Raw genomic sequence first — 13,232 nt, 5'->3', positions numbered from 1 at the left:
TTCTAAGTTCTAAGAACTATCAGTTCTAAGTTCTAAGTTAAAACATTAGTTATACGTTACATAAAACACACAAATATATTGGTATGGTACCATCTGAAGCTGGAAAAGCTGTTCTTTCTCATTAGAGTCCAGGGTTGACGAGATCACAGAACACAGCACCGCTAGGTTACAGCTACAGTAGGTCTCTCCCTTTGACTTGAAGCTAGTTCATACTAACCTGCCTGGCTGTGTAGTTTTCAGTTTTACTGTAGCCCGCATGAGGCATGAGCACCAGCTATTGGTTCATTTCCTGACTGGAGGCTCCGCCCTCCGCTTATTGGGAAGAGGAAGGGTGACGTCACGTTGGCCCCGGCCCTCGCTCTGTCTGGCAGAACTACACACACCCTGAACACTCTCACACACCACCCCACCCTATGACCGGTACGTTACCTGAAGAAGTACCACGCCAGCAGTATGCTGATGACAAGCAGCACAGAGATGACGAGCACGGTAGGCAGGATGTGGGGACTCTGGGACTCGGCGTCTTATGGAAGGAGAGGGAGGAAGAACAGGCAGAGGTTACGGCCCAGAAATCTCTCCTTCCTCCCAGAGTGTGCACTTGTTCACTTCCCTTCATAGATCGGAAAATAAATAATGGAACCTCCCTCGAGTCTAGCCCATGCCTACAATAACACAGTGTAGTGAACGAGTGCACACTTCAGGAGGTAGGAGAGGTTATTGGGATGCAACCAGACAACCAGAGAGAGAGTCAACAAAGGAACAGGAAGAAGCCTGTGGTAGAACAGAGGGTTGAGTATAGAAGTAAAATTACTAGACAGGTCAAAAGCCCCTCAGACCATGAATGGCTGCTCTAGTTATTATATTTCTATGGGGCTGCAGAGGGTTGAGCACAGGCCAGGTGCTGGGCAATGTTCATTAAGGTACACTGCGGCAAAACGTTTTCCAACGGAAAACAAAAACAACCCTTTCCTATTGGGACTAGTTCAGATAGTTGCTCTCTGCTTCAGATTGTTTTCTTCCATGTTGTCTCTACTGAACACAACCCTGCTCTGGTGGATGGTGATGGGAATTAGGGTTGGCAGGCAGCTAGGCCCATTATTATGGTCTGGATGGAGGCCTGATTTAAGATCTGACTTCAGCAGTGTTTTTGTCTGCATCCCAAAATGGCACCCTATTCCCTATATAATACACTACTTTTGACCAGAGCCCCTATGTGTCCTGGGGAAAAAGTAGTGCACCATATAGGGAATAGGCTGCCATTTTGGCCTCTAGCCTTCGTCTAAGGAGATAAGTATCAGGAACAAGCTGAGAAGGGCTTCTGTTAAGGCCTTCACAGCCGGCCAGCAATTTGGCCTGTTTACAAACGATAACAGCATGATAAATTACTGGCCAAACTAATCCACTCCAGCTTCACTATGATCCGGTAATAACAAAGGAAGGGTGCACAACAGTACCTTATCAGACAGTTGTGCATATACTGCAATATAGAATTAGGCATTACTGTGTATTTACTGTTCATAAACAGTTATTACATTTTACTGAGTCATGGAAACATGTCCAACCTGTTTTAGAAATCGGCCTGTTTGACCATTGCTACACAGTACGTAGTGTATGTCTCCAGAAGCACATTCTATGGTAAATGACACCAGTCTCACTTACCACCTGACGGGTCTCCGCTGGAAGTGTCATTGGTCGTTATCGTGGTTGCCACCAAAAACAGAACTGGGACCATTGTGACTGAGAGAGAGAAACAGATAATAACAGTTATTAACAGGTCAGGGTTAAACACACGGATGCTTCATTCCTGATAAAAACACAATGTGAAAAGGTCCATTCTTTATTCAAGAGGCAGGCCTCAGACAACTCAAGACTGTAGTCTTCTGCCAATAAAGCGGAACATGCTGTCATGGTAATGCCTTATTTGTCCACATGGTGGGCCAATAGACTAACAGACCAAACATCAGGAAACCATGTCACTGCTTATGCTTGGGGAAAAAAACACTTCAGACATTTCAAAGTAACCAAATAAATACACGATTGTTCAATTCCTGTTTATGACAAAAAAAACAAAAAACAAAACATCTGGAGTTTATGGGGATATTGTCCAGATTTGCGTGTAATGTTAAAAAGCGGGTGTTAATGAAAAGCACAATGTAGTAAGGTATTTAAACATATAGCCATACCATCTATACATATCACTACGGACATACGTCCTTTAGTTTGCATCCCCTTTTACAATGTTTTTATCTGTGTATTAAATTATTAAATAGAACACGAGGGCTGCGTGCCTCAATTGCAGATTAACCCAAATCCCCCACCGCCGTCACAAAAACAAAATGAAGAGGCTATGCTACGCCCCAGCCGCGTAAGCACATTGTGTGATTTGACACATATAGCACGCTCGGGGGTCTCAGTGCATAGCCGGGTAGCTCCATTGGTAAACCAGGTCAGATATGGAGCAGGCAGTACTAATCACCAGCTGACTCAGATCCAAGAGATGCTAAGACCTGTATACCAGAGCATTGGCTGGCTGGCTGTATACCAGAGCATTGGCTGGCTGGCTGGATACCAGAGCATTGGCTGGCTGGCTGGCTGGCGGGCTGGCTGTATACCAGAGCATTGGCAGGCTGGCTGTATACCAGAGCATTGGCTGGCTGGCTGGCTGGCTGGATACCAGAGCATTGGCTGGCTGGCTGGCTGGCTGGCTGGCTGTATACCAGAGCATTGGCTGGCTGGCTGGCTGGCTGTATACCAGAGCATTGGCTGGCTGGCGGGCTGGCTGTATACCAGAGCATTGGCTGGCTGGCTGGATACCAGAGCATTGGCTGGCTGGCTGGCTGGATACCAGAGCATTGGCTGGCTGGCTGGCTGGCTGTATACCAGAGCATTGGCTGACTGGCTGTATACCAGAGCATTGGCTGGCTGGCTGTATACCAGAGCATTGGCTGGCTGGCTGTATACCACAGCATTGGCTGGCTGGCTGGATACCAGAGCATTGGCTGGCTGGCTGTATACCAGAGCATTGGCTGGCTGGCTGGCTGGCTGTATACCAGAGCATTGGCTGGCTGGCTGGCTGGCTGGCTGGATACCAGAGCATTGGCTGGCTGGCTGGCTGGCTGTATACCAGAGCATTGGCTGGCTGGCTGGCTGGCTGTATACCAGAGCATTGCCTGGTTGGCTGGCTGTATACCAGAGCATTGGCTGGCTGGCTGTATACCAGAGCATTGGCTGGCTGGCTGGCTGGCTGTATACCAGAGCATTGGCTGGCTGGCTGTGTACCGGAGCATTGGCTGGCTGGGGCATATCATTTTGCGAGAGGGGACTGGGAAAGCAATCAGTAGCCATCTCTAAGATAAGTCACTGTAGAATAGGGAGGGACAACACCGCCACAGCCTGGAGTCCCAGCTGATATCACCACCCCCATGATAAACACTGCTCCACCCCCATGATAAACACTGCTCCACCACCCCCATGATAAACACTGCTCCTCCACCCCCATGATAAACACTGCTCCACCCCCATGATAAACACTGCTCCACCACCCCCATGATAAACACTGCTCCACCACCCCCATGATAAACACTGCTCCACCACCCCCATGATAAACACTGCTCCACCCCCCATGATAAACACTGCTCCACCACCCCCATGATAAACACTGCTCCACCACCCCCATGATAAACACTGCTCCACCACCCCCATGATAAACACTGCTCCACCCCCATGATAAACACTGCTCCACCCCCATGATAAACACTGCTCCACCACCCCCATGATAAACACTGCTCCACCCCCATGATAAACACTGCTCCACCCCCATGATAAACACTGCTCCACCCTCATGATAAACACTGCTCCACCCCCATGATAAACACTGCTCCACCACCCCCATGATAAACACTGCTCCTCCACCACCCCCATGATAAACACTGCTCCACCACCCCCATGATAAACACTGCTCCACCCCCATGATAAACACTGCTCCACCACCACCACCATGATAAACACTGCTCCACCACCCCCATGATAAACACTGCTCCACCCCCATGATAAACACTGCTCCTCCACCACCCCCATGATAAACACTGCTCCACCACCCCCATGATAAACACTGCTCCACCACCCCCATGATAAACACTGCTCCACCCCCATGATAAACACTGCTCCACCACCCCCATGATAAACACTGCTCCACCCCCATGATAAACACTGCTCCACCCCATTATAAACACTGCTCCACCACCCCCATGATAAACACTGCTCCACCACCACCCCCATGATAAACACTGCTCCACCACCCCCCATGATAAACACTGCTCCACCCCCCATGATAAACACTGCTCCACCACCCCCATGATAAACACTGCTCCACCCCCCATGATAAACACTGCTCCACCACCCCCATGATAAACACTGCTCCACCACCCCCATGATAAACACTGCTCCACCCCCATGATAAACACTGCTCCACCCCCATGATAAACACTGCTCCACCACCACCCCCATGATAAACACTGCTCCTCCACCACCCCCATGATAAACACTGCTCCTCCTCCACCCCCATGATAAACACTGCTCCTCCACCACCCCCATGATAAACACTGCTCCTCCACCACCCTCATGATAAACACTGCTCCTCCACCACCCCCATGATAAACACTGCTCCTCCACCACCCCCATGATAAACACTGCTCCACCCCCATGATAAACACTGCTCCTCCACCACCCCCATGATAAACACTGCTCCTCCACCACCCCCATGATAAACACTGCTCCTCCACCACCCTCATGATAAACACTGCTCCACCCCCATGATAAACACTGCTCCTCCACCACCCCCATGATAAACACTGCTCCTCCTCCACCCCCATGATAAACACTGCTCCTCCACCAACCCCATGATAAACACTGCTCCTCCACCACCCCCATGATAAATTCTGCTCCTCCACCACCCCCATGATAAACACTGCTCCTCCACCACCCCCATGATAAACACTGCTCCTCCACCACCCCCATGATAAACACTGCTCCTCCACCACCCCCATGATAAACACTGCTCCTCCACCACCCCCATGATAAACACTGCTCCTCCACCATCACCATTATCACCATGCTAAACTCCTATCCACCACTGCACCTCTCTCGAGTGGCGCAGTGGTCTAAGGCACTGCATCGCAGTGCTAGCTGTGCCACTAGAGATCCTGGTTCGAATCCAGGCTCTGTCGTAGCTGGCCGCGACCCGGGAGACCCATGGGGCGGCGCACAATTGGTCCAGGGTAGGGGAGGGAATGGCCGGCAGGGATGTAGCTCAGTTGGTAGAGCATGGCGTTTGCAACGCCAGGGTTGTGGGTTTGATTCCCATGGGGGGCCAGTATGAAAATAAAAAAATAATGTATGCACTCACTAACTGTAAGTCGCTCTGGATAGGAGCGTCTGCTAAATGACTAAAAATGTAAAATAATGATACCATGCTAAACCCCTATCATCTTAATGATACACCATGTTATTAGTTACAGTGGTAAGCTTTTAGCTGGCTAGCTTCTCTGCAGTGTAAGATAGCTAGCTTGACTCGCTATAAAGACAGAAACAAGTCGAGGAAAAAGTAAATAAACAAAACACGTTTTATTATCAGCTGAAACGATATATTGATCCTGTCTTGAATGAAAAAGTCACCCAAAATAAATGTGATCTCTGACGAGATGCAGGCTCTCCTCCATCTCGAGTTACAAACACTACACTTGTCCATTCAGTAGCGGGGCGAGACGCTGTGAAGATGACGTACGGCGTAATGAAATGCATCACGGGACTAGCAGCAGAGCATGCAGTGTGAGAAGCACAGAGACAAGCAGCTAATGGATACGAACGAAGGAAGTTATTTCTGATTTCGGGTTCCTGGCAGGGCCTTAAATTTGGCCAATCAGGCCTGAGTAGGGTAGGGCCTGAACGTCGCGAGCATGGGTAGGGCTCGGGATTAAAATTCATGCCCGTACAGGACTCTAAGTCAGAGGGTGTCCGTCTATTGACAAGGAATGTACTGTAACCTAGGACTGAAGCTATAGGTCTGAATAAAGCTCAGTAGGACAAATAACAGTACTGTAACCTAGGACTGAAGCTATAGGTCTGAATAAAGCTCAGTAGGACAAATAACAGTACTGTAACCTAGGACTGAAGCTATAGGTCTGAATAAAGCTCACTAGGACAAATAACAGTACTGTAACCTAGGACTGAAGCTATAGGTCTGAATAAAGCTCAGTAGGACAAATAACAGTAAGCTATAAGACGTTTCAAGACTCCCACACTCAGGCTAGGCAGGTGTGTGTGAGCAGATGCAGTGACAACCCAGCAGCATGGTGTAGTAAATTAAGTTAACACTGATCCCTGCTGCTGTGTGCCGCAGTGTCCCTGTAACCATACAGATGACCAGAGGAGAACAGAGGAGAACAGAGGAGAACAGAGGAGGCCAGAGGACAACAGAGGACAACAAAGGAGAACAGAGGAGGCCAGAGGAGAACAGAGGAGGCCAAAGGACAACAGAGGACAACCGAGGAGAACAGAGGAGGCTGTCCTCTCCTGCCCTCCCCTCTCCTCCCCTTTCCTGCCCTCTCATCCCCTCTTCTCCCCTCTCCTGCCCTCTTCTCCCCTCTCCTGTCCTCCCCTCTCCTGCCCTCTCCTCTCCAGCCCTCTCCTCCCCTCTCCTGCCCTCTCCTCCCCTCTCCTCCCTTCTCCTGCCCTGCCCTCTCCTCTCCTGCCCTGCCCTCTCCTCTCCTGCCCTCCACTCTCCTGCCCTCTCCTGCCCTCTTCTCCCCTCTCCTCCCCTCTCCTGCCCTGCCCTCTCCTGCCCTGCCCTCTCCTCTCCTGCCCTCCCCTCTCCTCCCCTCCCCCATGCCCTCCCCTGTGTTGTGTTGTGAGAACTCTTCTGGGAGTTCTCACCCTGTCAGAGCCACCACACACACATATACACAAACACACACACACATCCATACACACACACACACACACACACACACACATAAACACACATCCACATCCCCAGTGGTTGAGCTCTCTCAAAGGAAAACATCCCTCTCATCACCAGCGCTCCTCCAGCTCTCTTCTCTCTGATCCACTCTCCCTCATTCTCCCAAAGGGAATCACCCTCTCATCAGTCCAATACAGTCCCAGATCTCCCTCTGTCTAGAAGGAATCCCCCTCTCATCAGTCCAATACAGTCCCAGATCTCCCTCTGTCTAGAAGGAATCCCCCTCTCATCAGTCCAATACAGTCCCAGATCTCCCTCTGTCTAGAAGGAATCCCCCTCTCATCAGTCCAATACAGTCCCAGATCTCCCTCTGTCTAGAAGGAATCCCCCTCTCATCAGTCCAATACAGTCCCAGATCTCCCTCTGTCTAGAAGGAATCCCCCTCTCATCAGTCCAATACAGTCCCAGATCTCCCTCTGTCTAGAAGGAATCCCCCTCTCATCAGTCCAATACAGTCCCAGATCTCCCTCTGTCTAGAAGGAATCCCGCTCTCATCAGTCCAATACAGTCCCAGATCTCCCTCTGTCTAGAAGGAATCCCCCTCTCATCAGTCCAATACAGTCCCAGATCTCCCTCTGTCTAGAAGGAATCACCCTCTCATCAGTCCAATACAGTCCCAGATCTCCCTCTGTCTAGAAGGAATCACCCTCTCATCAGTCCAATACAGTCCCAGATCTCCCTCTGTCTAGAAGGAATCCCCCTCTCATCAATCCAATACAGTCCCAGATCTCCCTCTGTCTAGAAGGAATCCCCCTCTCATCAGTCCAATACAGTCCCAGATCTCCCTCTGTCTAGAAGGAATCCCCCTCTCATCAGTCCAATACAGTCCCAGATCTCCCTCTCTCTAGAAGGAATCACCCTCTCATCAGTCCAATACAGTCCCAGATCTCCCTCTGTCTAGAAGGAATCACCCTCTCATCAGTCCAATACAGTCCCAACATTCCCTCTGTCTAGAAGGAATCACCCTCTCATCAGTCCAATACAGTCCCAACATTCCCTCTGTCTAGAAGGAATCACCCTCTCATCAGTCCAATACAGTCCCAACATTCCCTCTGTCTAGAAGGAATAACCCTCTCATGACCACATTACCAATATCCTCCTTGCTCTCATTCCCACCAGTCTTCTCCTCCTTAGAACTCCTACACTGTTCTACCACTTCAACCAGTCCAGGAGGCCCACACATTTCGCAAATAAGACTTAGTCACTGAACCATGTTGCACTGGGTTAGGTCCTATGTGGTAACCAAGCTGTCATCATGTCTGAACCATGTTGCACTGGGTTAGGTCCTATGTGGTAACCAAGCTGTCATCATGTCTGAACCATGTTGCACTGGGTTAGGTCCTATGTGGTAACCAAGCTGTCATCATGTCTGAACCATGTTGCACTGGGTTAGGTCCTATGTGGTAACCAAGCTGTCATCATGTCTGAACCATGTTGCACTGGGTTAGGGTCCCATGTGGTAACCAAGCTGTCATCATGTCTGAACCATGTTGCACTGGGTTAGGTCCTATGTGGTAACCAAGCTATCATCATGTCTGAACCATGTTGCACTGGGTTAGGTCCTATGTGGTAACCAAGCTGTCATCATGTCTGAACCATGTTGCACTGGGTTAGGTCCTATGTGGTAACCAAGCTGTCATCATGTCTGAACCATGTTGCACTGGGTTAGGTCCTATGTGGTAACCAAGCTGTCATCATGTCTGAACCATGTTGCACTGGGTTAGGTCCTATGTGGTAACCAAGCTGTCATCATGTCTGAACCATGTTGCACTGGGTTAGGTCCTATGTGGTAACCAAGCTGTCATCATGTCTGAACCATGTTGCACTGGGTTAGGTCCTATGTGGTAACCAAGCTGTCATCATGTCTGAACCATGTTGCACTGGGTTAGGTCCTATGTGGTAACCAAGCTGTCATCATGTCTGAACCATGTTGCACTGGGTTAGGTCCTATGTGGTAACCAAGCTCTCATCATGTCTGAACCATGTTGCACTGGGTTAGGTCCTATGTGGTAACCAAGCTGTCATCATGTCTGAACCATGTTGCACTGGGTTAGGTCCTATGTGGTAACCAAGCTATCATCATGTCTGAACCATGTTGCACTGGGTTAGGTCCTATGTGGTAACCAAGCTATCATCATGTCTGAACCATGTTGCACTGGGTTAGGTCCTATGTGGTAAACAAGCTGTCATCATGTCTGAACCATGTTGCACTGGGTTAGGTCCTATGTGGTAACCAAGCTGTCATCATGTCTGAACCATGTTGCACTGGGTTAGGTCCTATGTGGTAACCAAGCTGTCATCATGTCTGAACCATGTTGCACTGGGTTAGGTCCTATGTGGTAACCAAGCTGTCATCATGTCTGAACCATGTTGCACTGGGTTAGGTCCTATGTGGTAACCAAGCTGTCATCATGTCTGAACCATGTTGCACTGGGTTAGGTCCTATGTGGTAACCAAGCTATCATCATGTCTGAACCATGTTGCACTGGGTTAGGTCCTATGTGGTAACCAAGCTATCATCATGTCTGAACCATGTTGCACTGGGTTAGGTCCTATGTGGTAACCAAGCTATCATCATGTCTGAACCATGTTGCACTGGGTTAGGTCCTATGTGGTAACCAAGCTGTCATCATGTCTGAACCATGTTGCACTGGGTTAGGTCCTATGTGGTAACCAAGCTGTCATCATGTCTGAACCATGTTGCACTGGGTTAGGTCCTATGTGGTAACCAAGCTGTCATCATGTCTGAACCATGTTGCACTGGGTTAGGTCCTATGTGGTAACCAAGCTGTCATCATGTCTGAACCATGTTGCACTGGGTTAGGTCCTATGTGGTAACCAAGCTGTCATCATGTCTGAACCATGTTGCACTGGGTTAGGTCCTATGTGGTAACCAAGCTGTCATCATGTCTGAACCATGTTGCACTGGGTTAGGTCCTATGTGGTAACCAAGCTGTCATCATGTCTGAACCATGTTGCACTGGGTTAGGTCCTATGTGGTAACCAAGCTCTCATCATGTCTGAACCATGTTGCACTGGGTTAGGTCCTATGTGGTAACCAAGCTCTCATCATGTCTGAACCATGTTGCACTGGGTTAGGTCCTATGTGGTAACCAAGCTATCATCATGTCTGAACCATGTTGCAAGAATATTGTCCGGGCCAGTTGGCTAGTATGTCCAGAGTGACTTGGTAAGGCATTGGGTCTGCCTGCCTGCCTGCCTGCCCGCCTGCCCGCCCGCCCGCCCGTCCGTCCGTCCGTCCGTCTGTCCGAGAGAGAATGGCCGTAAGTCTTGGGTATTTATTTATATGTAAACTTACTCATGTTCTCTCACTTTCTGTTTTTCAGCAATAGTTTTCGACAACCCTCCGCCTCCCCACCACCACCAGCTATAAAAACCTTAAGGCCCGTCACTGGAACTCCTTTCCCCCAGCGGGGGGGTTTCAATGGCAGCTGCCCAGCATCTGGCTCCAAGAAGCATAACCCTTAACTATTTGATTCGTTTTAATCCATATTGCATTCTGTCTCTGTTGTTCATTCAGTTAAGCCTGTACTCGATTGAATTGGAATAAGATGCCATTTGGGACGCAGACTCTGTGTCACGGTCGTCTATGTCGTCCAAGTATGACCAAGGCGCAACGTGTCCAAGAAACATGACTTTATTTAGCAAAGTAACCAAAATCCAAAACAAAAGACGACTCAATGAAGTCCACGGTACACAGACCGAAAACGGAACAAAAACCCACAACCCCAAGGTGAAAACACACAGTATAAATATGGCTCCCAATCAGAGATAACGAGCCGACAGCTGACACTCGTTACCTCCGATTGGGAGTCATTGACCAAACATAGAAAACAACAACCTAGACACCCAACATAGAACATAAACACATAGACTGCACACACCCTGGCTCAACAATAATGAGTCCCAGAACCAGGGTGTGACACTCTGTCTCCTTGAATAACTCAACTGGAGAGGGTATTTCAGGGAGAGGCAGACTCTGTCTCCTTGAATAACTCAACTGGAGAGGGTATTTCAGGGAGAGGCAGACTCTGGCTCCTTGAATAACTCAACTGGAGAGGGTATTTCAGGGAGAGGCAGACTCTGTCTCCTTGAATAACTAAACTGGAGAGGGTATTTCAGGGAGGGGCAGACTCTTATCTCCTTGAATAACTCAACTGGAGATGGTATTTCAGGGAGAGGCAGACTCTTATCTCCTTGAATAACTCAACTGGAGAGGGTATTTCAGGGAGAGGCAGACTCTGGCTCCTTGAATAACTCAACTGGAGAGGCTATTTCAGGGAGAGGCAGACTCTGTCTCCTTGAATAACTCAACTGGAGAGGGTATTTCAGGGAGAGGCAGACTCTTATCTCCTTGAATAACTCAACTGGAGAGGGTATTTCAGGGAGAGGCAGACTGGCTCCTTGAATAACTCAACTGGAGAGGGTATTTCAGGGAGAGGCAGACTCTGACTCCTTGAATAACTCAACTGGAGAGGCTATTTCAGGGAGAGGCAGACTCTGTCTCCTTGAATAACTCAACTGGAGAGGGTATTTCAGGGAGAGGCAGACTCTTATCTCCTTGAATAACTCAACTGGAGAGGCTATTTCAGGGAGAGGCAGACTCTGTCTCCTTGAATAACTCAACTGGAGAGGGTATTTCAGGGAGAGGCAGACTGTCTCCTTGAATAACTCAACTGGAGAGGGTATTTCAGGGAGAGGCAGACTCTGTCTCCTTGAATAACTCAACTGGAGAGGCTATTTCAGGGAGAGGCAGACTCTTATCTCCTTGAATAACTCAACTGGAGAGGGTATTTCAGGGAGAGGCAGACTCAACCAGGCTGAATGAACACTAGATAGGCCCACTGACTGACTTCTCCTGCAGTGGAACAAACTGCAACACTAAATTAATGTATCCTCGAGCTGAGCAGGCCTTTTAGATATAGAAACCTGAGAGAGAGAGAGAGGGGGGTCTCATTATAGAGTTACTTGTCGTAGATACTTAATATGCCATTTAGCAGACGCTTTTATCCGAAGCGACTTACAGTCATGCGTGCATAAATTGTATGTATTTTTTTTTTTGTTAGGTATGGGTGGTCCCGGGGATCGAACCCACTACCCCTGGCGTTACAAGCACCATGCTCTACCAGCTGAGCTACAGAGGACCACCATTTATACTTGTTGACTATAAATGTTTATTTGATTATTTCCTCTCTTTCTTAGTGTGTAGTTGTTGTTCTCCTCCAGTCCGTCTATTCCCCTCAGTGCCCAGCCTTTAGGGGAGAACGGAGAGGAGAGCACACCTGGACTCACTGGCTTTTCTATTTAAAGTACGGTGGACTACATTCACACACACTCTACTGGGGAGTGAAGGTGATGTGTCCATCTGCTGTTATCACAGTTGGGTGACTGTGATAAGATTACTTTATCCTATCCCAGGTATTCCTTAAAGAGGTGGGGTTTCAAATGTCACGACCCCTAGGTGAATTGCAGCTGGGTTAAGATTTTTTTTATTTTACACACACAAAGTTCAGATTACTGTATAGTACAACATACAATTTTTTTTTAGAAAGATCTTTTGAAAAATTAAATGTTGGGTCTCTTAATTTTGATAAGAGAGACGTAATGGATTGAAGATTATTTGTTGACTTAAAAATCTACATGTACTGATTTTAAGGTTGTGTCGTTAGAGTTGGGGTCGCCAGAAATTCTGGGGAACAAATCTCTCTCTCTCTCTCTCTCTCTCTCTCTCTCTCTCTCTCTCTCTCTCTCTCTCTCTCTCTCTCTCTCTCTCTCTCTCTCTCTCTCTCTCTCTCTCTCTCTCTCTCTCTCTCTCTCTCTCTCTCTCTCTCTCTCTCTCTCTCTCTCTCTCTCTCTCTCTCTCTCTCTCTCTCTCTCTCTCTCTCTCTCTCTCTCTCTCTCTCTCTCTCTCTCTCTCTCTCTCTCTCTCTCTCTCTCTCTCTCTCTCTCTCTCTCTCTCTCTCTCTCTCTCTCTCTCTCTCTCTCTCTCTCTCTCTCTCTCTCTCTCTCTCTCTCTCTCTCTCTCTCTCTCTCTCTCTCTCTCTCTCTCTCTCTCTCTCTCTCTCTCTCTCTCTCTCTCTCTCTCTCTCTCTCTCTCTCTCTCTCTCTCTCTCTCTCTCTCTCTCTCTCTCTCTCTCTCTCTCTCTCTCTCTCTCTCTCTCTCTCTTCTCTGTGTTTCTCCTCGTCCCACTGG

The 13,232-nt window shown here is 48.7% G+C and overlaps 1 protein-coding gene across 5 annotated transcripts in view; it reads right to left on the bottom strand.

Moving 5' to 3' along the window:
• Positions 1 to 13,232, bottom strand: part of LOC121578927 (receptor-type tyrosine-protein phosphatase epsilon) — a 120,288-nt gene that overhangs the window by 30,979 nt on the left and 76,077 nt on the right. For 3 of the 5 annotated variants that reach the window (XM_041893226.2, XM_045211612.1, XM_045211613.1), the window contains exons 3-4: positions 1,660 to 1,737; positions 430 to 523 (exon numbers count right to left, since the gene is read on the bottom strand). In XM_041893226.2, the coding sequence (XP_041749160.2) occupies positions 430 to 523; positions 1,660 to 1,732 (167 nt within the window). In that variant the 5' untranslated portion in view covers positions 1,733 to 1,737. Of the gene's footprint in view, positions 1 to 90; positions 219 to 429; positions 524 to 1,659; positions 1,738 to 13,232 lie in introns of those variants that run through there. The other 2 variants (XM_041893232.2, XM_045211614.1) reach the window with 2 other exon arrangements.

This window comes from Coregonus clupeaformis, chromosome 37 (assembly GCF_020615455.1).
Source record: "Coregonus clupeaformis isolate EN_2021a chromosome 37, ASM2061545v1, whole genome shotgun sequence".
Classification (NCBI taxonomy): Eukaryota; Metazoa; Chordata; class Actinopteri; order Salmoniformes; family Salmonidae; genus Coregonus; species Coregonus clupeaformis.
Note: the sequence above shows the minus strand (reverse complement) of the source record. Positions and strands in the feature narration are given on the sequence as shown.